Below are 21,984 nucleotides of genomic sequence, written 5' to 3' on the forward strand. Positions count from 1 at the left end.
CTTGGCTAACTCAGTCTTCGGCCCAGACGCTTGGGAGTGTACAGAATTTCTCTGCCTTACCTCAACCATCATCTGCAATGAAGCGTACCAGCTCGATTGGCGGCTATCAGAACCCTCCTTACACCTCGCAACACACGCGCTCAACGTCGCTACTCAACTCTCTAGGCCGGCCACAGCAACCCAACTTTCAGCGCTCGTCGTCCGGGGGCGGTAATTTTGGGCAGGATGCGGGCCTCTCATCCGTCAGACGATCCGTCTCCAGCAATCTCTTCCAAAATGCAAATGCCGGTCGCCTGAGCTATGCGCCTGGCTCATTTCCCACGAACTCGTCATCGCAACAGAACCTACAGCGCAGGAGTAGCGTATTTTCCCGCCCTTCAATGGCTGGAGGCCCGATGACGCATCAATCCTTCTTCACACAAGGACCTGTTCCAGCAGGTGTACCGAAAGACCCAAGACCCCTCAAAGATCGTGCGTTCCAGGCGCGGATAAGCCAGGAGCTCTTGGAATACCTTACTCATAACAATTTCGAGTTGGAAATGAAGCACTCTTTGGGCCAAAATTCTATGAAGTCGCCAACGCAGAAAGACTTTACGTACATTTTTCAATGGCTTTACCATCGCATCGACCCAGGCTACAAGTTTCAGAAAAGCATTGAAGCCGAGGTGCCACCGATTCTGAAGCAGCTGCGCTACCCTTATGAGAGGAGCATCACCAAGTCTCAAATCGCCGCGGTTGGGGGTCAAAGTTGGTCTACGTTTCTTGGAATGCTTCATTGGATTATGCAACTCGCGCAGATGTTGGACCGTTTTGCCATTGGTGAATACGATGATGCCTGTGGTGAAGTTGGCGTCGATGTCTCAGGCGATCGTATTATCTTTCGGTTCTTAACAGGGGCTTATCACGACTGGCTACAAGGAGGTGAGGACGAAGATGAAGAAATCGCTGAAAAACGCCTTGTTCCTCATGTCGAAGCAATGGCAGTTGAGTTTGAGCGCTCAAATGAAAAATATGTCCAGGAGATGCAAGACTTGGAGGCCGAAAATCGCGCCCTTCGCGATCAACTTGAGGAACTAGAGAAAAACGCTCCGGACATGGCGAAACTCGACAAACTATTCCGAATCCTTGAGGATGACAAGCGCAAGTTCGAAGATTACAATTCAAATGTGCAGGGGAAGATCGACAAGTACAACAACCGCATCCAGTTTCTTGAGGAAGAAAACAACAAAGCCGAAATCGACTTGCAGACGGCAGAAGACGAGCGTTCTAGTTTGCAGGCGAGCGTTGACAGCCAGGGCATCACTATACAGGATATTGACCGAATGAATACTGAACGTGAACGGCTACAGCGAAGCCTTGAAGACACTGCAGGACGGCTCGATGAAACTCATGGTCGTTTAATGGAGAAGGAGGCTGAAGCGAATCAAAAACTTGAAGATCTGGAGCAGGTGGTGAAAATCTACAATACCCTTGGCTACCAAATAAGTCTGATACCATCTACGGCCGTTAATGCCAAAGGGGACGATTACGAAATTCGCCTCAATATGAATGAGGCTAGCTTCTCTTCTTCACAACTCGGTGGCTCACAAAATAGAAACTCTCCGGAGGGATATCGTCTTCTAGCAGACGCAAATACCGGGTATCAACCCGTGAACCTGCTAAAGCTTGATCTCAGAGGCGTTGTACGCGCGAACCTCGTGTCGCTTAGAAAGGAGGTCAACGAGCGACGGAAGAATGCCGCAGAAAAAGATATCTCTGACCGCGATCTCCTTAACGAAATCAAGGAGGCCATGGATGAGAAACGAAGTGAAATCGAAGCACTTGAGCACAGACGACGTGCAGCCGAAGAGGAGTTTGAGCGCACCAAGGAAATAACAACAACGCAAAAGGTCCAGTCGGATGCCCAGATAGAGAAAATGGAAAAGGAACTGGCAAAGATGCGGGCCTCCCTGATTGAAAGCGTCCAGATTATGGAACAAAGGGAGATGAACACCGATGTTGAATACGAGCAACTTACATTGCGCGCCAACCAGCTTCGCGAAGAGCTTCATACCGGAGTCGAGAGCATGCTGAACGATATAATCCGCTTCAAAGTCCATGTCCAAAAGGGCTTGGAAGACTACGAAAGTTTCGTGGTAGACGAGGTTGAGCAGGAATTGGGTGGCGAAATACCGTCGACGGAAGACATGGAAATGGCTGAAGCAGACTACTAGGCTTGGTAAATATGTACACCGTTCACCATTGCTTCCCTTATCCCTTCTGGAGAGTTGCATGTTCCTTTTTTTCTTGATACCTCACTTTTTCATGTATTTTCTTACGTTTTGTTCGAATGAGCGATGACATGGCGAATGGATTTCTTCTTGTATTTAGATACCTTTGGTGCTTCCAGGAGTGTTGGTGTTTACAATGGTATAATTAGCGACCTTGGTTTCTATATTCTCTTATGTCGTGGTGTTGGCTGGCCACAATTTGGCATAGATGTTATGATACAAACGTAAAAACAGATATAAACTCAAATAAAGCAGTCCTCTTTCCACAGCATCACTATTCTTGTCTTTTCTTGTCTTCGTGTAGAAATTCACATGATTGACAGACGGCTGACTAACCGGGCTGCGAAACTTTAGCGGCGCCGGACACAGCTCGCTCTCCAAGAACCATAAAAATCTCATACGATCCATCAGCGAACCTCCAATGCGGTCTAGCATGGTTCAGTCGACGTACTGAATAACAAGCATCGGTCAAGCTGCTAGACATGCATTGGAGGCTTTTCGGACTTGTTAATTGCGTTCCAATTCTGCATTCGGTCCCTCCTACACGCAGCGCCGATTCCGTGTCATGAGAATTTGCCCACGTCCTGGCCTTCCTTTACAGCTGGGCTGCAGGTCTTTTGTCTCTCGTTGTAACCCATTAGCATCCTTCCCACGCCCTCCGACCCTTGAAGCTGCACCGGCTGGCCCGCGTCGTTCAACATGGATCCGGAAACTCAGAACTACGACTAAAAACGGGCAGTTTACACATAACAAGCCTCCTCCCACGACCATCGAACCCAGCGAGAGCAATTTTTATTTTCACCCAAGGCTTTCAGGATTTGTGCCGAAGGCGAGAGATGACGCCTCCGCCTGGGTACGCCTTCTAGAGCCGCACTTGCCACAAGATCAGCGCGTCAACGGTTCGAAAGATGTCGAGGACCAGGGTCTCGGGCCTAAAACTGTGCCATATGAAGAAGGAAAGGAAATAGCGTCTATTTTACGCCATGCGCGCCTTTTAGAAGATTTGGATCTTCTTTCATACCTTGGGTTCACGCTACAAAGATGGGCTGCCGTCCACACACTCGTCACCAAGATGTTGGATACAGTGGACAAACTGGAACAAGGTGCACTTGCTAGGAGAGGCCTTCCATCGAATTTGAAGTGGCATGTCGGAGATATTAAAGAGATCACGAGTGACGTCTTTGCGCATAATTCCGATGATCCATCTTATATTTCCTCGGGGTTTGAAAAAATACCTGTCCCAGTGTCTATGGATAATTTTACGAGTGAACCCCAGGATGAAATGTCAAAGTTGTACATCATGGGAGAAATCTGGCAAAGCCTGGGTTTCATTGTCCTCGAGGCCGCTGACCGATCATCTCAGGAATCAGACGTGGCCATGTCATATGTCTATCAAACGATCGGGCGTCTCCATCATTCCGGAAATGTCTCGGACGTGGTCTATAAGCATTCGAATCTCGCCAGTGATCTATTATTGTTTCGCCCGCCAGGGATGCATCTTTTGTACACGCATATAATGAACGTCTTGACAGACACTGCTTGGCTAGTTCATGAAGCAGAGGTGTTGGAAAAGGCAAAGGCTGCTGGAAATAAACCCCCCTATCGGCCTTTCACAATGGGCATTCGACATTTAGGTCACGAGATATGGCTTGAGTTCATTCTTTGGTCGTGTATTGAGAACGGTCAAATCAAGGAAGGCATGTGGATTCTGAAGAATATGCAGACTAGACAGTCTGTTTCTCCGTGGAGAGCGGTGTCATGGAACTCGCTTCTTGAGAACCCAGATATCATTGAGGATACGGATATAGACACCGAAGACTTTTGGCCACATCCTGATATACAAAGGACTGCTAAAGAATCGGAGCACAAATCCGGAGCCTTCAAAGGCTTGGGAAAGCGAATCATCAGCGCTGAGGTTGTCACAGCTTTGACACATCATGCGGTGAGACTCGACAAAAAGGGCGTTGAACCAGGCCGGTTTATTGCTGAAGGCAATGTCGAAGCTCTCGCTTCTATTAATGGCATTGCAAAGTCCACCGGCGATGAATGGGCCAAGGCCTCGTTGCCCACATATCTTCAGATAGCCGGTGTCATCGAGTCACAACGCCTAGATACAGGTGCGGAGCCAAAGTCACTTGAGCTGCTTTTGAAAGCCTTGCGTCCTGCTATGCCCCCCTGGAATGATTCGGTCCCCACAGACTATCAAGCTCTTTCTGCAATCAGCAGACCTGAGATATACAATACTTCCTCTATGCTCACGGGTCTGTTGGAAAGAATGATGCGAACATACTCCAGCCATCGTCAGATTGAAAGTGCGACCGAAACCTTCAACTGGCTCCAGCAAGTCATTGATTCAATCAAAATGGACAGTATACAGGGATTCTTCGAGAAGGAGGCAGACATTGAAAATCAAACTGATGCTTTAGAGTTGACGGAATTACCTGAAACGCCTGTCCAGATTGACCAGTCGTCAATTCCAAGTATCTCTCAAGGCACTTTGGCAGATCTTTTGGACTTGGTTACGATTAGTAAAGCATTCGATTTTGGCGAATGGTTACTCTTCTCACAGGATGCCGATGGGCCCGCCATTCCACTCGACTCATATGGGGATCAAAGCTTGACCCCATCCATCCTTCGCTTTGCCATGGCCACTCAAAACCAACAACTTGGCGACATTGCTATGGAAAGACTAACTTCGCCTGTTTCGCGAAACACATTCAATGCCCTGGCAAATTTCCGCATCGCGTTCCATCAATGGGACGAAGTGGAAGCAGTTTTAAATCTACTTTGTCAGCATAGGCTCAAGACATGGGGTGAAAGTACATTGGCAACTCTAGCGGCTGTCATCATGAGGCTAGAGCAAAAGATTCAGGTTTCGCCCGAAGAAGACGCAATTTACTCACTTGCTCGGGCACAAGGTCTCCTGGAACGTTTTCTGACTGGGACCTACAACCCGAAGAAAACGTCCCATTGGCACCTCAGAGTCCACTACGATAGAGCCATATATCGATGGCACCATGTGCTCTCCTCGATCGGGGGAACCGTGACACAATCGTGTCGCAGTACCCGGCCTCGCTACTCAAACAAACACGATCGCGACAAGCTACCTTACATCCCCTCTGTCGCATTCCATGTCCTACTAGATGCCGTCGTCGAAACCCGTGGCAGCTATCGTGGCATGGAATTCTGGAAAAAATGGTGCATCGACATTGAACGCCCCGAAGCAGCTCTCCTAACCGAAGACGGGTTCTATCGCCTACAAAAGAGCGCAGACCCGACCACAGAGCACACCGAACCCCAAATCGACCTGGTATGGTTCCGCGAAAAGCAGCGCAAAGCCGTGATTCCAAACCTGGCAACGGTGCGAATCATCTCGCGAGCCGCTGTTCAAGAGTACAAAAACCTGATCATCGACGACGACGACGAGCCGCTAGCAGCTGAAGCTAGTAGAAAGCAAGTTACAAAAGTGTTGGATTTCTGCGTGGAGCGATATCGCAGATTGGGGCTTGATAAAGATCAGATTGATATTGAGACGAACAACCATGCGCGCAGGCAGAGGAAGACGGAGGCGAAGAAGAGAAAAGCTCTGGGCAAGCCGCTCGTTCAAAAGGTGTACGACGATAGGATGTGAAGTCAATAGGCAATAGTGTATATTGTTTCCTGGACTTTCTAATGATGTGACGACATGGTCTAGCTTAAGTGTCCCAGCTGTATATTGTGTATAATAATAGCATATAAAGGTCCCTGTGTGGAAATCTATAGAAGTCGGTTGATCCGATCATAATAAAAACATTTGTCTATATACATGCAAAGTCCTGGTTAGTGTTTACCACATTCCAAGACACCCCAACTCCTGCATTTCAATCATGGTACGTAGTAGTACACACACGCATAACTTTGTCACGATCCAGAGTGTACCAGCACTCGTCTTTGGTCAACAAACGGAGAAAGTAGGAGAAAAAGCGGGGGAAAAATTTTTTTTCAAGAGAGAGCAGCTAAATTTAGCCAGAAAAGAAACAGTGCACAAGGTATTTGAAAGCAGTACTTTCGAAAGAAGTTGGTCATCCTTGCCAATCTTGCTGGTCATCGCCCGGGTATGGAAAGAACGAGCCCATGAATTCGCCAATGATAGGGTCATATGGAAAATGAAATTCGCTGCTCGGCGTAAATACCATGGAAGGCGGGAAATTCATGGCATATGAGACCATTTCGGAAACGTTCAGGGAACCTTCAAGTCCGGTGCTTCCAGATACGTAATCCTGGTTTCTTGCTTCACTCTGTGAAATGCTCATGGACTCCATTCCAGTGCTCCAGTCGACATTTGCCTTGCCAGCAGCACTCTCCAAGGATGACGCCGGGTCCTGGTATTCACCAACGGTATTTCGTTGAAGCATGTCGTCGTTGGGTACTAATGGAAGGTCGCTGACATCATAATCCATGCCAATAGAGATTCGGCGAATACAGCCGTCGCAAAGATACCAAGCTCGTCGTGATGCAGTGCTGTGTTCTGACATTGCGTATAACCAGCGAATGGCCTTTTTAGCAGAGTTGAAGATATTGCCTTCATCGCCAGGAACATGGACACAGCCAAACGATAGTTCCAAGAGAAGAACGGTGGTGGATTGCATGAGAAAGTGAAGTATACACCACCAAGGCGCCAATTGATAAAGTTGAAAAGGGTCAGGAGGGTCGGGTATCAGGTCGAGCATTCGAGTGGCCCCCTCGAGCGAGACCACGGCCATCTTATGGCTGAAAGAAGTTTTCTTGTTCGATTGCGAGTCGCGTCGACACAGGCACGGTCGTCCAAGCGTTATTCGAGCACTATAATACTGGAACGCAAGGCCCAGTTTGGCTCGTACTTGTTCCGGTGAGCTGCTGTCTTTTTGGGTAAAGTTGCAGGTATCTGGCAACTGATCGAACCACAAATCAATCCGTGACTTCAATTCGCCGATGCGGTTCTCAATGTTAGACCATGGGACTCGCACCGCGTCTGCTGTATACACCTTGTTGATGATCTCTTGCGTGATTACTGCAAGGTCCATGTATAATGAGAAGAATAGCCCAGAGTTCAAAGGTATGCCTTGTAACCATGTGAAATGACTAGATTGTTCAAACTTCTCCGACGCCTTTCCTTCTGGCGGGTTCAAAGGCATCAATCGAATCAAATGGCTTGCAGCGATATTCTCGACCTTCTTTTCGCGTAGCGACGGATTGCTCAGAAGCTCGTTGACATCGGAGTCGTTGAACCTTTCTTCTTCAAAGGGAATCGGCAAGGGTGTCGTGCAGATTCCGTCAAGAATGCATGTTGCTCTACCTGTCATGACGCCAAGAAGATGCTCAAATGAGTACAGCGACCACCAGACCCGGTATCGAGATTCTTTGGAGGCGTTCGTAGTCGTCTCGCTGGAGCTTTTCATATTAATACCAAGAGTAATGGCTGAGCGAATAGCAATACTAGATATCCTCCAGGCCCTAGTGAAGTATTAGTATATAAAGTTTGGCATTGGGGAAATTCGTCAAACTAACCTGTTGATCTGATCCGTTGACAAAAGATAAAAGGCAACTAGACCCTCTACTTGAACTTGTTGGAGATCTGGATGGCTAAAGAGGACATCACTCGTCATGCTGAGATGTCTGGCGCGCGTGAAATATAGTAGATGCTCTTGGGTATCCTCTCCTTTCCAGGGTGCCTGAACAAGATGAGAGTGTTTTTCGGCAATGGCAAAGATCATATTCAAAATTGCTCGCCACTTGTCACCTGGTTGTGTAGGATTATCGAAGAAGAATTTGAACTGCGAGCGAAAGAGTGGTCGGTTGATTATTGGAAAATGCGGGTGAACTGTTGCTAGATAGTCTTCGAAAAGTCGTTCTGCTTGTTCGCGAGGCGGCATGTAATAAATATCCACCGGGTCCGGAACGCTAATGTCGAGATCGTCCAGATGATAGCTCACGGAATTGATAGAAAAATCTTCGTACTGCTTATTCGGAGGCTTGCCATCGTACGTGCCAGGCTCATGCCGGGATCGCTGAACTGCCTCCCTTTGTACGCGCTGCATCCAGCTGATTTCCGAGTTTTTCCCAATGTAGCCCGTTGCTCGCACATTCTCTCCTCGGTTTATATCTTCCTCCACACGGTCAATTGCTTCCAAAGACCCGATGGATGACGGAGAAGACACTTCCAACTCGCCATCATCGAGAGGGGTCCGCGAGGACGAAGAACGCTGTCCTACAGAATCAAACAGGTCCCCATCGGCCGAATGTCTAGACAATGTCGTCGAGATTTTGGTAGCTAGGCTATCGTCAACGGATGAGAGTAGATCCTTCAAAAGAGATTCGTATTCATTCGATTTGGTCTTCAGTTCTTCCATATGCCTTTGAAAAAAAAAACCATGAGCTAAAAACATCATCAAACAACGGACTAGATATATCCCTTACCTTTTTGTTTTCTCCCTTAGCCCGTCGGGATACTGGCATGAAATTCGAAGCTCCCGACATTGTCTGCAGACGGGTGTATCTCCAGAGCATTTTGTCTTGCGCTGGCGACACGATTCGCAAGCTTTCGCCACCCGACGGCTATAGCGAGGCGCAAGTCCACCACGGTTTCTGGGAATAGCGACTTTGGCATTCGCAGGTTTATATTGCTGCGGCGGCGGCGGTGGCTGCGGTGGCTGCGAGGAGCCCGATTTTTCCATAGGCTCTGAAGTGTCGCGACTTTGCGACGATGCCCATGGCGACAACTTGTCTCCCTGGGCCGTTATGATGATATTACCACCACCTTTTTCAGATTGCTCGGTGGTCGCCGGAGTTTGAGACGGTGGCCCCATGGTGAAGAAGCGCTTGACCTGGTGTCCGTCTTCTTCTGCTCAATTCTGAAAAAGAAAGAAAGGTTGCGCTTCAGGAACGAGTCGCCATCGATTCAGAGGCGAAAATAATACCATTTAGATATTGCTCAGGTCGGAACCATCACATGACATGCCGACGATACATGTCAGAGAATCCACGGTTGTAAATTTCTTTTCTTGGTTTGTCAGGACGAAATGCGATTTACGTCAAGGGCGAGAGATGATGGAGGGACGGTCATTTTTGGTGGGGGGGGGAAAGGCAGATCCATGGTCCGCCGTTTTCCGTGTTTCGCCATCACTAGGCAGATGGCGGTAGTTACTTGGGGAGGGAGAAAGCCGATGTTTTGCCTCTTTTCTTTTGGGGATGATAGATCCTTTACAAATTTCCACGTTGAGTACATACTGAATACATGCGGTCAAAGTATTTGCACTCACTACACTGGATAACTGCTAGGGGAAGAAGAGCTGTATTTGAACTAGCAATAGCAACAGGAACTTGCTTAAAATACAAACGAATCTGCGTCGGTTGCGACAAGCTGGTCAGCGCACGCAAGAACACCGACAGCAGCAATAGTCATGTAGCAAGACCGAATCCACTGTTCAGGAGACTGCTGGATGCCACGAAACTGAAGCCATGGAAGGTGTCTGCGTCATTCACGCTAGCATTGGACTCCGAGGACAGGCCAACTTGCTTCAACATATCACTGATCCGGTCGTCGTCGGTTGCCGTCGGACTGAGCGCCAGGTTGGTGAAGTCGGTCGAAAAGTTCTCTGCCAGAGCAGGGTCCGTGATAAGAGGCTGAATAGGCGCGTCGAGTTCGCGGCGGGCAAGTGCTTTCCAGTCTATCTTGCGGAAAAACCGGTGTTTCTTGATTGTCTCGATGTCTTTGTGCATATGGTACCCCAGGCGCTTGTGCGGTTCCTTGCGCAGCAGTCGGATGAGCAGGTCTTTGGCGTCCGGTCCGATGAAATACGGTATTGTCAACTTCTGGCGGACGATCTTCTCTTGGATTTTGGCATGGTTGTTGGCTTTAAATGGCGGCGAGCCCGTCAACAAGTCATAGCCAAGAGCTCCAAGAGACCACCAGTCGCATGCCTTGCCATATGGTTTGCCTTGGATGACCTCGGGCGCCATGTACTCGATCGTACCCAAAGAAGAGTTGCACCGGTCATCTTCGCTGACTGCAACTTTGCTCAATCCAAAGTCGGTGAGCAGAAGATGGCCCTCGGAATCCAAGAGGCAATTCTCCGGCTTGAGATCTCGATAAATGACACCAACAGTCTTGTGTAGATGCTCAAGAGCCAGCACCATTTCAGCCATGTAGAATGCGGCGACATCCTCGCTAAACATGCGCTCCACTGCGAGATGAGTAAACAGTTCTCCACCCTGGGCATACTCTAGAATAAGATACAGTTTCTCATGGTCCTGGAAAGCATAGTAGAGCTTGACGACAAATGGATGACGATTGACACTTTCGAGGATCATGCGCTCGGTCTTGGTCTGTTCCACCAACTTCTTATGCACTGTCAAAGAGGCCTTGCGAAACTGCTTCTGCGCATAGAGTCGGCCCGTGACTTTATGGCGAACGAGCAAAACGGTGCCAAAGGTACCCTTGCCGAGACACATTAAATGATCAAAGTCGCGGCTCGTCATTTTTCGGCACAGGTCATTCTGCATGTCGACACCTTTTGGAGAAAAAACAGAGCTCTCCTCGTCGGCGACAGCTTCCTCGCTAATAAAGTCATGGTCGAGAGGAATCTCATAGCTAGTCATAACCTCGGTTCTGTCGCTGTCAGACGAAACACTTGCGTTGCTTGAAAGCGAGGGCCCTTTCAGGCCAGCACCGCGCAGAGACTGGTTTTCAGACAAGCTCAAAGCGTCGAGCTGCAGTTTCAAGGCGCTAATGCCGATAGACGAGTTTGAAGTTGGAATGGGGTTGAGCTGCGGAGACATAACTTGAGATCCGGCGGTAGAGAAGTCCGAGTCTTCGTCGCCAGAGGCCATGGGAGTAAACCCTCTCACCGTGGACAACACCGGGGTGTTGTGTCCGACCTCGATATCGGCCAGACGACGCTGCTGCCTCTTCTTTTTCTTCCGTTGTGCTGATTTCTGGTGGAGGGGTGGCGCCGGGGCGCCGTTTCCAGCAAGAACAGTGTTGCCAGCAAGTTGTGGGCCATTATTCTTAGGCTCGGGAGGAACAATCGAAGTGCGGGGAGGAGGCTGGGAGGGTTCCGCTTCCATTTCTAGGTCTGACTGGGCACTAAAGACATCACCCACAGACAAATCTCCAATAGTACATTCCGGTGTAGTACCATTATCCAGGCGGTGCATCTGGTTGGCAAGACGGTGGGCAGACGACGGTCGGGAAGCTTGGTCGAACATGATGCTGAACTCGCGACAACTTCATGGACTGGTGTAATAAACGATGGCTAGGACAGCTCAATTGTCCTATAGAGAGGAAAAGCCAGATATAAGCTTTGCTGCACAACCCCTTTTGAGAAGAGGAGCGTGAGCGATATGGAAGCTTTTACCGTCCGCCCTTGTTCAGGACGGACTCTCTACCCCTAGCCACACCACGTCGGGGAAAGGAGCACCCAGCCGGCGAAGGAAAGGAGCGGCGGAAATGAGAGCTTCTTCGAGGTCAGCCGATGCCGGTGCACAGGCGCCTGCAAAGGTATGCGAGAGTGGTTGATCGATGAGGCTCAAGGGCAGGCCATTTGCAAGGCAATAAGTGAAAATTGACGGTGCGGTTGAAGGATGGCACATAGAGAATCGAATCGAGAGAGTCTGGAAAAGCTTGGGGCGTGTTAGTTAGAAGGGAACCAGCCTTGGATATATGAGGAGCCAGGCTTTTCCAAAAGAACAAGAACGTACCGGTGGTATTTTGCGGTTGTGTCAGGTCAAGGGCCGAGTCTGCAGGTTGAAACGAAAACGAGGCATTAATCGGGCGGCGTCGGCTTGGCGCGGAGATCTGCCAGATCCGTCACATCACGTGCGGAGTTCACTGGTCGACGCTTCACACGCATGTCAAGTTTCAACTCAAAATAGTTCACACTTCTTTGTCTCTCTTGACCTTGCTACAACAGATCACCAGTCTCTACAAACAGCTTGTTGCGGGCAGGCCGGTTTACCCAACGCATAATCCTAACCCTACTAAATGCTGCTTTGCGCCAATAATATCATTTACAATTCATCAAATGTTACCGTCACATGCTTTTGGTTGTATACAACAGATATAGCCCCCGGCAGGAGTCGCGGGAGATTCTTACAAAATCAGAGTCAAGTGTAAGGCTCAAGGCCTTCCTTTCTTCTCATATAATCCTGCTGCGCGAAAAAGGCGTGCGATCGCGATATTTCGACTCCTGCCCTCTCGACAAAGGCCATTGCGCTAGGTTTCTCGACCAACACCGTCACGGCCTGGTTGCCAAAGTCTACCGTCACGATGCGAGCGATAGACGTCGCCAGGGCTTCGACGGTCTGGTAAGACGTGACTTCCACTCTCTGTATGCCCCCGTCAGCAAGGGGGACTATCGACAGACAAAAAAAAAAGAACTAGTAGCTTACCTCGGCTACCACCTTGACCATTTCTTGATAAGTATCGACAACCGTCGAGCCCCATGTAGGCTCACCGGAGCCCTGAAAGACCAGTGTGACAAGGACGCACTGCTTCTCGAGTCGCTCGTGAGAGTTGACGCCTAGAATACAATAACAGCGAATGCCTTCAACGCGGAACTCCTGATTCACAACCAGCGTCTGCCTAGCACTTTCCACCGCGTCTTCCGCAGAGCCATACGAGGATCGGTCGTACGCCCAGGTCGACACGTTTCGATACTTCAGACCCCCCTCAGCCCGTAAATGCGCGCCGGGCAGATGCACCGAGACCTCGCACTCGCCAAACGTAGCGTCCAGCGCCTCGGACCCGGCACGCTCATTGATGTTATTGTTGTTGCTACCACTATACGAACCACTGCTCAGGCGCCGACTGGCCTGGCTGGCTCGTCTCCGACTCGGCGAGCCCGGATGAACATGAGCCATTCTGCGCACGCCCGCGATCGTTTCATCCAGCAAGCCGAGCGCGCAGTCTGCAACCAGATCAGCGAGAATGCGCACGTCGTGACCCAGTAAAATGTCCGCTCTCTTTGCAGCAATCTCGGGGCTTGTCGTCTTTGCCGTAATAGTAGTAGTAGTAGTAGTCGTCACATCCAACGCAACATTCTTGCCCGCATTCTGAATCTCGCTCTCAATGCGACGGTATAGCTTCCCATAGTCAATCGACAGCGACACATCATCTGCAGTCGCAGCAGCGATGGCCGACGAGTACGACAGCTTCACGCCCGCTGTGCATGGCTGCGCTTTACCTGCGCGATGCCATGGATCCGGTCCTGCTGGGAGATGCAGATTGATGTCGCGCAGAAAGACATGATCGACTATCGCCGGCCGAGCCGCGGGGCTGAGATTAGCCATTTTTTTTTTTGACGTAAGTTGACAGTAGCTTCAGACGGACAGAAGGCTGTATCTAGCCAGTGTTGACTAGGAACAATGTCTCCGTACCATTCATGCAGTTAGTTTCAATAGCTTTTCTCGGAAAAAGAAAAAGAGAAGAGAGAACTCGGGGAGCGAAACTGACCGGAGCTGCTGGATTTTGGTCTACGTCAGTCAAGCTTTCGGCGCCGGGCTTTTGCCCCGCAAATTACGATACATACATAGCTTGATCCGGTCTTTCAAGGTAAAGTACGTAGTTTATTATTTATTGAACGCATATCAATCCATTTTCTGCGCTGAATACAAATTCATTGGTCATGCCTTCGTTAACTCCAGACTACTTTTCGAAAAAAATTTCCTCCCTCCCGGCTTCGACTATCCATCATGACAAAAAAAAAAGCACCAAATAAAGCCCAACATGCTCGAGAGGACTCGAAAAAAAAAAAAGATGATGTCAAGATCGACCTCGCCTAATCAATAATCGCTATTCGACGTATCTGTACCCAGTCCATCGTACCAAAGCTATGTAAACTAAACTCTTCTCCCCATTTGTGACTCAAATATATGCAAGAGAGAAGAAAGATGGCACAAGTCAACTCTACCAGTATGGACGACGATCATAGGCTGCATAATCACCGCGTGGCGGACTGCGCGGTCGGCCATACGGTCTTCCTGCAAAATAAGGGTCGTCGTAATGGCGAGGCGGCGGTGGCGGCGGTGGTGGTCTTGTGTCGTAGGGGTCATCATATGGGCGTCTTGGAGGAGGATAGTCTTCGATGCGGGGACGAGGAGGTGTGCGTCGCCCGTAACCATCCCGGTCGTAATAGTCGCGGCGAAGTGCTTGTGGGGAGCGTTCACGATAGTGGCCTCGAGGACTATACCCACGCGGAGGGCCACGTCGGTCGTAGTCGTCGACAGGAGGATATCCACGGCGCGGCGGTGACCGTGAGCGATAAGGGTCTCGCGCCGGGGGTCGCTCTTCGGCGGGCTGGATCTAAAAGGGGTGAGAAAGAGAATCGTCACAAGTGGGGGGGAAAAAAAGTCCAACGTACGTCAGCAACAGAGGTGACCCGAGAGCCTTTTAGTTCTCTGCCATCAAGCTTTTCGACAGCGGTTTTGAGGTCGGAAGCCGATTCAAACTCGACAAACCTAAGTCCAAGTTCAGCATTTTTTATATCGAACAGATTTCTTGCAAGTACGGCGCTTACCCTCTACCGTCGCGCTCACGAGTAGTCTCAGAGTAAACTACATCAAGACCCGACTGGCGAGCAAAGTCTTTAAGATCCTGGAAGCAGTCGAATGTCAACTTTGCTGTTTCTAGTACTAGTGTTTTTGAGTACCTACCTGCCAGCTAGTCTCGGACGGAAGACCAGAAACTTGCATGCGGAAAACTGTGCGACGAGGTCTGGGAGCGTTGTTGAACCTATCTGAAGGCCCATTGAAGGTTTCCTTGTGACGAGGTCCGCGTGCAAATTGAACGGTCAGACGTTCTCCTTTGAAATCGCTGCCATCTGTGGGTATTTGTTAAAATCCAAGGCTTCATACGAAACGGAGGCGCAGGTCATATATAGTACGTACGAAACGCTACGATAAAGAAAACATCTTGTTAGCATGGCAATCACTTTAGGGGGAAATTTCTAAAAGGGGAAAAAAAAACCTACCGGGAACAACGTCGCGGGCGTCCAAGGCATCTTCGTACTCGATGAAACCAAAGCCGCTCATCAACTTAATCTCTGTGATCTTGCCGGAGCCATGGGTGCTAAAATGTTCTTCGATATCCTGTTTGTTCACTGGAAGGAACGGAGCACCCGGAGGGGGGCGCCATTGAAACGTCAGCTCTTGGTGGCCTAACGTGTGATCCAGGAAGAATGCGGAATTGCCCAGTCAAAGCCATGGAAGGTTAAGGAGATATCGTCTTCGGCCATGGACCTGTACAAAAAAAAATATAAAAAAAGTCCGATATCTTCCTAACCACGAGCCAGGGGATTTTGTGGGGGGAGGTCCGAGAAGACGAAAGGAGATGAACGTATCCAAAAGAAAAGGTATGATGAAGAATGGGCGCTAGACACAAGGGGAGAATCCGACTAGCAATGGCGGAATCTCTGGGTAGACTGGTGTGAAAGCCTGCGTACCGTTACGGGGAAGATTCCCAAGATAAAGCCGTGTGGACGAAACCTCACTCATGGCTGGAGACTGAAGACTGTGACCTGTGGAAGGCTCAAGCTGTCGGGTATTCGATGAAACCTGCGCGCCGAGGATGGATCAAATGGAGGCTAAGGGAAGAATGATACAAGGCTCGCAAAGCTGTTGTTGCTGGCGTCGAAGTGAGCTATACTCACCCCGGCTCTGGGAGAAAAGCCACAAACTCCTCGAGGCGGGCCGTGGGCGGCAGGGACTGACACTGGTGGCGATGCTGCAGATAGCCACTGCGGGAAACAAGCTCGTGCTAATATTGATGGAGAAAGACAGGGACGGTGTTTCAGGTGACGAGAAAGAGGAGAAAAGAGAAGGCTGAGGTGGGCGAGGGTGGGCGGTGTCGCAGCAACTAACTAGTAGTCATCTAGTTAGCAGCGATCCACGTGGGCCGCCCGCACGGTCTGAGGTCACGGGCGCCCTGCACTCCATCGCCATGCCAGAGATTTTGCAATTTAGATAGTAGTTTGTAGTACGCAATTTGATGTACATGAAGTATTACTGGACAAACATAAACAAGGGGGGGGTGCTGCATTTGGAGTAGACTGGATAGACTCGAGCCGGCCCCAGACGACCCACGGTCCGAGCCTTTTCCCGTGGGGCGCGCCCGCCGAACAATTCATTGTGTATTTTGTTCAAGATTGACTCTATTTTTATACACCACCTCGGTATTTACACGTGTGATCTCCTCCTCTAACAAAGCACTTTGTGGTTACCTTGCGCCGTAATAATATCCAAATCAGAGAATCAATTGGGGCATTTTGCAAACTTTCGAATATATATGCATTGTCGCGATATCAGTTGATAAAGTACTTGGGCCCCTCGCCACCTTGGGGAGTCTGCCAGTTGATGTCCTGTGTCGGGACCTTGATGTCGCAGGTTTTGCAGTGGATACAGCTACAATCAAATTAGTACCATGTATAAATGTAAAAATGACCAAAACTTACTTCTGAGCATTGATTTGGAACCGAACTCCCTGTTCCTTTGAAGGGTCCTCGAGGTACTCGTAGACACCGGCAGGACAGAATCGGTTCTCCACGCCCTGGTACTTGGGCCATGATTCCTTGGTGTGCTCGTCCCAGTCCTTGACCTGGAGGTGCACAGGCTGGTCTTCTTCGTGGTTGGTGCCGGTGCGACTGACGCTAGTCAGGATATCGAAACTGAGGACACCATCGGGCTTGGGGTATTCGATCTTTTCGCATTGAGATGCAAGCTTCGTGGCTGCCGCGTCGGTTTTGTGGTGCTTCAATGTCCATGGAGCCTTGCCACGGAGGATAAATGCTTCCAGCCCAGAGTACAGGATTCCACCGTAGAGACCCAAAGCCGTGCCGAACGAAGGGCGCATGTTGCGCACTTCTTGGAGCTCTTTCCAAATCCACGACTTGCGCAAAGAGTCTTCGTAGCTATATAGGAAAACGCTACCTTCGGTCTCTGCCTGCAAAGCGGAATATGTGGCTTCCGCTGCCAGCATGCCGGACTTGATGGCAGTGTGTGTTCCCTTAATCTTTGGCACGTTTAAGAAACCTGCAGTGTCTCCGATCAGGGCGCCGCCAGGAAATGCGACTTTGGGAATGGACTGGAAGCCGCCTTCGTTAAGGGCTCGCGCCCCATAGGAAATACACTTGCCCCCCTCGAGAACTTCTTTGAATAGCGGGTGATGTTTCAACTTCTGAAACTCCCCGTACGGAGAGAGCCATGGGTTGGGGTAGTCCAGGCCGACAACCAGCCCAACGCTGACGAGGTTGTCTCCAAAGTGGTATATCCAAGCACCGCCATACGTGTCTGACGGCAGCGGATAGCCCATTGCATGTACTATTTCTCCAGACCGGAACTTTTCCGGCTGAACCTCCCACACTTCTTTGATACCAAGTCCGTAGGTTTGTGGCTGGCTGTCTCGGCGGAGATCATACTTTTTGATAACTTGCTTGGTCAAGCTGCCGTGGCAGCCTTCACCGAGCAGTGTGACTCGAGCATGGAATTCCATTCCTCTTTCAAACGCGTCCTTGGGTGCTCCGTCCCGGCCAATACCCAAATCATTGGTTGCCACTCCGCGCACAGAACCGTCGGCCTTGTACAACACTTCGCTTGCAGCAAAACCCGGGTAGACTTCGACTCCTAGTTCTTCGGCGCGGTCTCCCAGCCACTTGGTCAATTGGCTTAAGCTGACAATATAATTTCCGTGGTTGTGCATCTGCGGTGGCGAAGGAATCGGGATAGCAGAGTTCTTGGTCAGGAATCGCATCTTATCGGTTTTGGCAGGCGTGGCATTTTCGAATCTGGACGGGTTGTTTTCGTCAAGCCAGTCGGGGAGCAGCTCGTTTAAAGCAGTGGGCTGGAGGACGTTTCCCGACACGATGTGAGCTCCCAGTTCAGCAGCCTTTTCCAGGAGGATGACTCGGAACTCCTCGTTGCCGGCTTCGTTTGCGAGTTGCTTGAGACGGATAGCAGCAGCGAGACCTGCGGGGCCTGTGGACAGAGAGGATTCCGTTAGTGGCGGGTTCAACAAGTATTCCAAATTCCGAAACAAGAGCTTTCCTTACCTCCTCCCACGATGCAGACATCTACTTCGTCAGATTCTCTTTCGAGCTGACTCGGATCAAACTTTTCCTCGGCGTCGGCGTTTTTCCTCGGCACGGAATGAGAGAACTGGCGGGACTGTTTATGGTATTGGCGCGAGTGAAGAGCGTTTGGAGCACCGCATTGGCGTCGCGACGAATAGCGACCGAGGGAGGAGCTGACAGAAGAAGAGATAGAAGAAGCTGAGCGCCATGCCCGGCGCGAGGCTGGGAGCTCGCTCCTCAGCAGAGGCAGCACAGCTCTTTTCGAAGCCATTGTGAAGAGTGTAACTCTGTTCAAGTACAATAATCAAAAGACAAAAAACGGGCTGAGGAGCAAGAAGAATGCCTAGTCCCCCACTGTCGCACACTTGTCCGTGGCAGCCGAGGCGAACCGAAGCCGGGGACATTCGGGTCCCCGGTTAATTCTCAGCCAATCAGCGCGGGCGCGATCAAATCCGGGCTAGCGACTGGCTAGGCAGTCACGTGATCCGAGATCGCCTCTGATGGCGTCAAAGATACGACATTTTTCTGAGATGTGATATTGCGGCTCAAGCGTAAAACTCAAAATAGGACGCATCAAGATTCAATAGTGACTTTTGATTACTTGGCACTTGGGACGTACTACGTAGGAGGAGATTTCTGCCTGCTGCCTTGCGGCTTTGTTGTGCTGCCAAGACATTCCACAGCATGACTGAAATGCAGAGTTTACGTTTGGTGGTGAGCAGATTAACAATGGGTTATTGACTGATCCTACAAGGGTTTTTCTTTTTCGTACAGAGGAGTCGACACTGACAAGGGATCGCCTCCGCCCCCAGGCAAAAATTTGCGGTCGGGCTGCTAGTTTGCTCGGCAGCCCACACCGCACACGTACGCAAGACTCGCAACCGAAGGCTGGTAAGCTGCAATAAATGGCAGCAATAGGGGTGGAGTGTAGATGCGATAAAGATGGCATATAGATATCATTCGTTTATTCATAAAGCAGAGCATCAACAAAACAGCGTATGCAGCAGGCAGGCGACAAGCACAGCGCAGCACAGCGGAAAAGGAGGAAAAGGAGAGAGAAAAGGTGGAAAATTGGGAATCCAGCAGGAATCTTTTGTTCGCTTTTCGGCGGTAAAAGCGGCAAGCCGTGCTTCTGAGACGGACAAGGATCGGCCACAGGAGGTGATTGGGCCGCACAAAGGCCAGCGGGTGGGGCCCCGCTCTTTTCACGGGGTGCGGCCTCTGATTGGCCGATAAGGCAGGCCAGTCACACCGGCCCAGCCAATGGCGGCGCATGGCGCCCAATAGGAATGCCGCATCGGGCTGGTGCGGGCGGGGCGCGTCTCGCCTATCGCATCCGTCCCTCGCGGCTGCCAAGGCTGGAGTGGGGTCGCCCCCGCCAATCAGTGCTGCATAAAGCGATAACCGCCCACAAGGCAGCAGCAGCCCCGCCGGCCAGCGGCGCCAAGCTAGCCGCTAGCGAGCGCCGAAGGGGTGCTGGAGCCATGGAAACAGCTGGGCGGCGCGATGAAAGCCAGCGCTGCTTTAAGCGCCACCGCGGGCCAGCCCCCCCTGACGCCAGCCGCGTCCGCGCTGTATAAAAGGAGCCCGTCTCCCACTCCCGCGACTCGCTCTGGCTCACTCTCCTGGTCTTGGCACCACGCGGAAACACTAGCACGTCACCTTCTTCCCTTCCACCCACCACCCTCTCTTCCTCTCTCCATCTCTCTTTCTCTCCATATTCCGCTGCATCTGCTGCGCTAACAGAAGAGTGTCTGCACTCTCTTTCTGTGCCCTTTTGCATCGCGGGAAGAAGGTCTTCAAGACGCTATCCATCCCTGATCCAGCCCGGCCCATCGTCGCCTTGACGTTGACGTCCCGAGCCACTTGCCTCTCTTTTTTCGTGTGACGCAGATAGACATCCAAATTTGACAAAAAAAACCTCACAAAACACTTGACAAAAAAAAAACAAGGAGCGAACTCAGAAAGGAGAAACCGCTTTATTAATTTCAGAGTCGCGCTCTCTCACAAAAGTTCTCTATTCCACAACTTTCGTCACTCCACACCTTAAACCCACTGTTCCTGTCGTCGACTTGCGAACACGTCAAATCGTTGTTTCGGCTTCAAGTCAGGTTCACTTCATTTTCGGCAGAAATACTGTAGGGGAGGCATTTAGTTGTTCATCTCCACCCAGGTAGGCCAACTGTGGCGCCTTCCCTTTCCCTCTTCTTCCACTCTTCCTCTAGGGTCTTCTTATTCACTCAACAATCGCGACTGACTCAGCCTATTCCTCAGACTGCCATCCCTTGTCTCGACCGATATCTCGAACAAGTCTCGTTTCTGTGCATCCAAGGCTGCGTATATTCGCACGTCACAATGGATTCGCTCACTACCCACCCGGCGAACGCACAACAGGCCAAGGCCTTCACCTCGGCAGCCTCGCTCTCTTTTCCAGGAGGCGCTGGGGAACTCACCCCGCCCTCGTCTGAGAAGGATGGACCCTTGGCTGGTGCGAACGGCCAGCAGCATGGAGTGAATGCCAACGGCAACGGGGTGACACCCGCGACTCCAGCTGCGACCCCTGGTGCGATCAATGTGGGGAGCGGCATTGTGCCTACGTTGCAGTGAGTATACACTTGACTGTCTTTTCTGGCCCACCAGAAAGCTGAACAGACTCTTTTTCAAGAAACATCGTCGCTACCGTCAATTTGGACTGCCGCTTGGATTTGAAGACCATTGCGCTGCACGCGAGAAATGCGGAATACAATCCAAAGGTACTTATACCATGTGTCAAACAGACCCAGTCAAAGTTTACTAAACTGCCTTTTTTTTTGCTTCTTAGCGTTTCGCTGCCGTGATCATGCGTATCCGTGAACCCAAGACTACTGCCCTGATCTTCGCCTCTGGCAAGATGGTGGTTACTGGTGCAAAGTCCGAGGACGACTCCAAGCTGGCTTCGAGGAAATACGCCCGTATTATCCAGAAATTAGGCTTCAATGCCAAGTTCACGGACTTTAAGATCCAGAACATTGTGGGCTCCTGTGACATCAAGTTCCCTATCCGTCTCGAGGGTTTGGCCTCCCGCCATCACAACTTCAGCTCTTATGAGCCTGAACTGTTCCCTGGTCTCATCTACCGCATGATGAAACCCAAGATTGTGCTCCTGATTTTCGTTAGTGGTAAGATCGTCCTCACAGGCGCCAAAGTCCGTGAAGAGATCTACCAAGCTTTCGAGCTGATCTACCCTGTGCTTTCTGGTGAGTACCACATACTATCTGTTCCTAATACCTTGACTAATATCCGTCAGATTTCCGTAAAACTTAAGGGTCGGTCAATCAGTGAGATGCTGCTCTTGTAGTTGCTCTCGCATTTTTTACTCTTTGTATTAACACTTTTTTCTTCAGGGTTCGCCGGTTGTCTGTCGATGACTCGATGACTCGATGACCGAAGACTCCCGCCCGATCCCTCTGTTACGATTGGTTCATGTTTAGCATTTTCACGGCGTTTTAGCGATCCGATTACCCGGTTTCTTTATCATATTCTGTTCCCAAAAGAATGGTCCCAATTAAATTAGAAAGTCGCACTCTTTCTCTCCGCAGACTTTGAAGAGGCGGTATATGTGCGCTGGTCGAATGGATGCCCCCTGGTCTAATGGC

The 21,984-nt window shown here is 50.5% G+C and overlaps 8 protein-coding genes across 8 annotated transcripts; 3 read left to right on the forward strand and 5 right to left on the reverse strand.

Annotated features, from left to right (window-relative positions):
• Nucleotides 1–77: 77 nt before the first annotated feature.
• On the forward strand, nt 78–2,213 carry TRUGW13939_04396 (uncharacterized protein; the record flags this gene model as incomplete). Its single annotated transcript, XM_035487570.1, has 1 exon — nt 78–2,213. The coding sequence occupies one exon, from the start codon at nt 78–80 to the stop codon at nt 2,211–2,213; it is 2,136 nt and encodes a 711-aa protein (XP_035343463.1).
• Nucleotides 2,214–2,835: 622 nt separating this feature from the next.
• On the forward strand, nt 2,836–5,901 carry TRUGW13939_04397 (uncharacterized protein; the record flags this gene model as incomplete). Its single annotated transcript, XM_035487571.1, has 1 exon — nt 2,836–5,901. The coding sequence occupies one exon, from the start codon at nt 2,836–2,838 to the stop codon at nt 5,899–5,901; it is 3,066 nt and encodes a 1,021-aa protein (XP_035343464.1).
• Nucleotides 5,902–6,331: 430 nt separating this feature from the next.
• Nucleotides 6,332–9,094, reverse strand: TRUGW13939_04398 (uncharacterized protein; the record flags this gene model as incomplete). The annotated part of the gene is made up of 3 exons (XM_035487572.1): nt 6,332–7,742; nt 7,797–8,642; nt 8,706–9,094. The coding sequence occupies 3 exons, from the start codon at nt 9,092–9,094 to the stop codon at nt 6,332–6,334; spliced, it is 2,646 nt and encodes an 881-aa protein (XP_035343465.1).
• Nucleotides 9,095–9,686: 592 nt separating this feature from the next.
• TRUGW13939_04399 (uncharacterized protein) lies at nt 9,687–11,495 on the reverse strand (the record flags this gene model as incomplete). Its single annotated transcript, XM_035487573.1, has 1 exon — nt 9,687–11,495. The coding sequence occupies one exon, from the start codon at nt 11,493–11,495 to the stop codon at nt 9,687–9,689; it is 1,809 nt and encodes a 602-aa protein (XP_035343466.1).
• Nucleotides 11,496–11,657: 162 nt separating this feature from the next.
• On the reverse strand, nt 11,658–13,577 carry TRUGW13939_04400 (uncharacterized protein; the record flags this gene model as incomplete). Its single annotated transcript, XM_035487574.1, has 3 exons — nt 11,658–11,909; nt 12,549–12,614; nt 12,678–13,577. The coding sequence occupies 3 exons, from the start codon at nt 13,575–13,577 to the stop codon at nt 11,658–11,660; spliced, it is 1,218 nt and encodes a 405-aa protein (XP_035343467.1).
• A 616-nt stretch (nt 13,578–14,193) lies between these two features.
• On the reverse strand, nt 14,194–15,779 carry TRUGW13939_04401 (uncharacterized protein; the record flags this gene model as incomplete). The annotated part of the gene is made up of 7 exons (XM_035487575.1): nt 14,194–14,589; nt 14,648–14,744; nt 14,804–14,880; nt 14,940–15,106; nt 15,174–15,179; nt 15,257–15,442; nt 15,728–15,779. 7 exons carry the CDS (start codon nt 15,777–15,779, stop codon nt 14,194–14,196), a joined length of 981 nt encoding a protein of 326 aa, XP_035343468.1.
• Nucleotides 15,780–16,585: 806 nt separating this feature from the next.
• On the reverse strand, nt 16,586–18,620 carry TRUGW13939_04402 (uncharacterized protein; the record flags this gene model as incomplete). The annotated part of the gene is made up of 3 exons (XM_035487576.1): nt 16,586–16,685; nt 16,736–18,254; nt 18,329–18,620. 3 exons carry the CDS (start codon nt 18,618–18,620, stop codon nt 16,586–16,588), a joined length of 1,911 nt encoding a protein of 636 aa, XP_035343469.1.
• Nucleotides 18,621–20,704: 2,084 nt separating this feature from the next.
• On the forward strand, nt 20,705–21,652 carry TRUGW13939_04403 (uncharacterized protein; the record flags this gene model as incomplete). Its single annotated transcript, XM_035487577.1, has 4 exons — nt 20,705–20,952; nt 21,015–21,102; nt 21,171–21,585; nt 21,636–21,652. The coding sequence occupies 4 exons, from the start codon at nt 20,705–20,707 to the stop codon at nt 21,650–21,652; spliced, it is 768 nt and encodes a 255-aa protein (XP_035343470.1).
• Between the last annotated feature and the right edge of the window lie 332 nt (nt 21,653–21,984).

This window comes from Talaromyces rugulosus, chromosome II (genome assembly GCF_013368755.1).
Source record: "Talaromyces rugulosus chromosome II, complete sequence".
In the NCBI taxonomy this organism is placed as follows: Eukaryota; Fungi; Ascomycota; class Eurotiomycetes; order Eurotiales; family Trichocomaceae; genus Talaromyces; species Talaromyces rugulosus.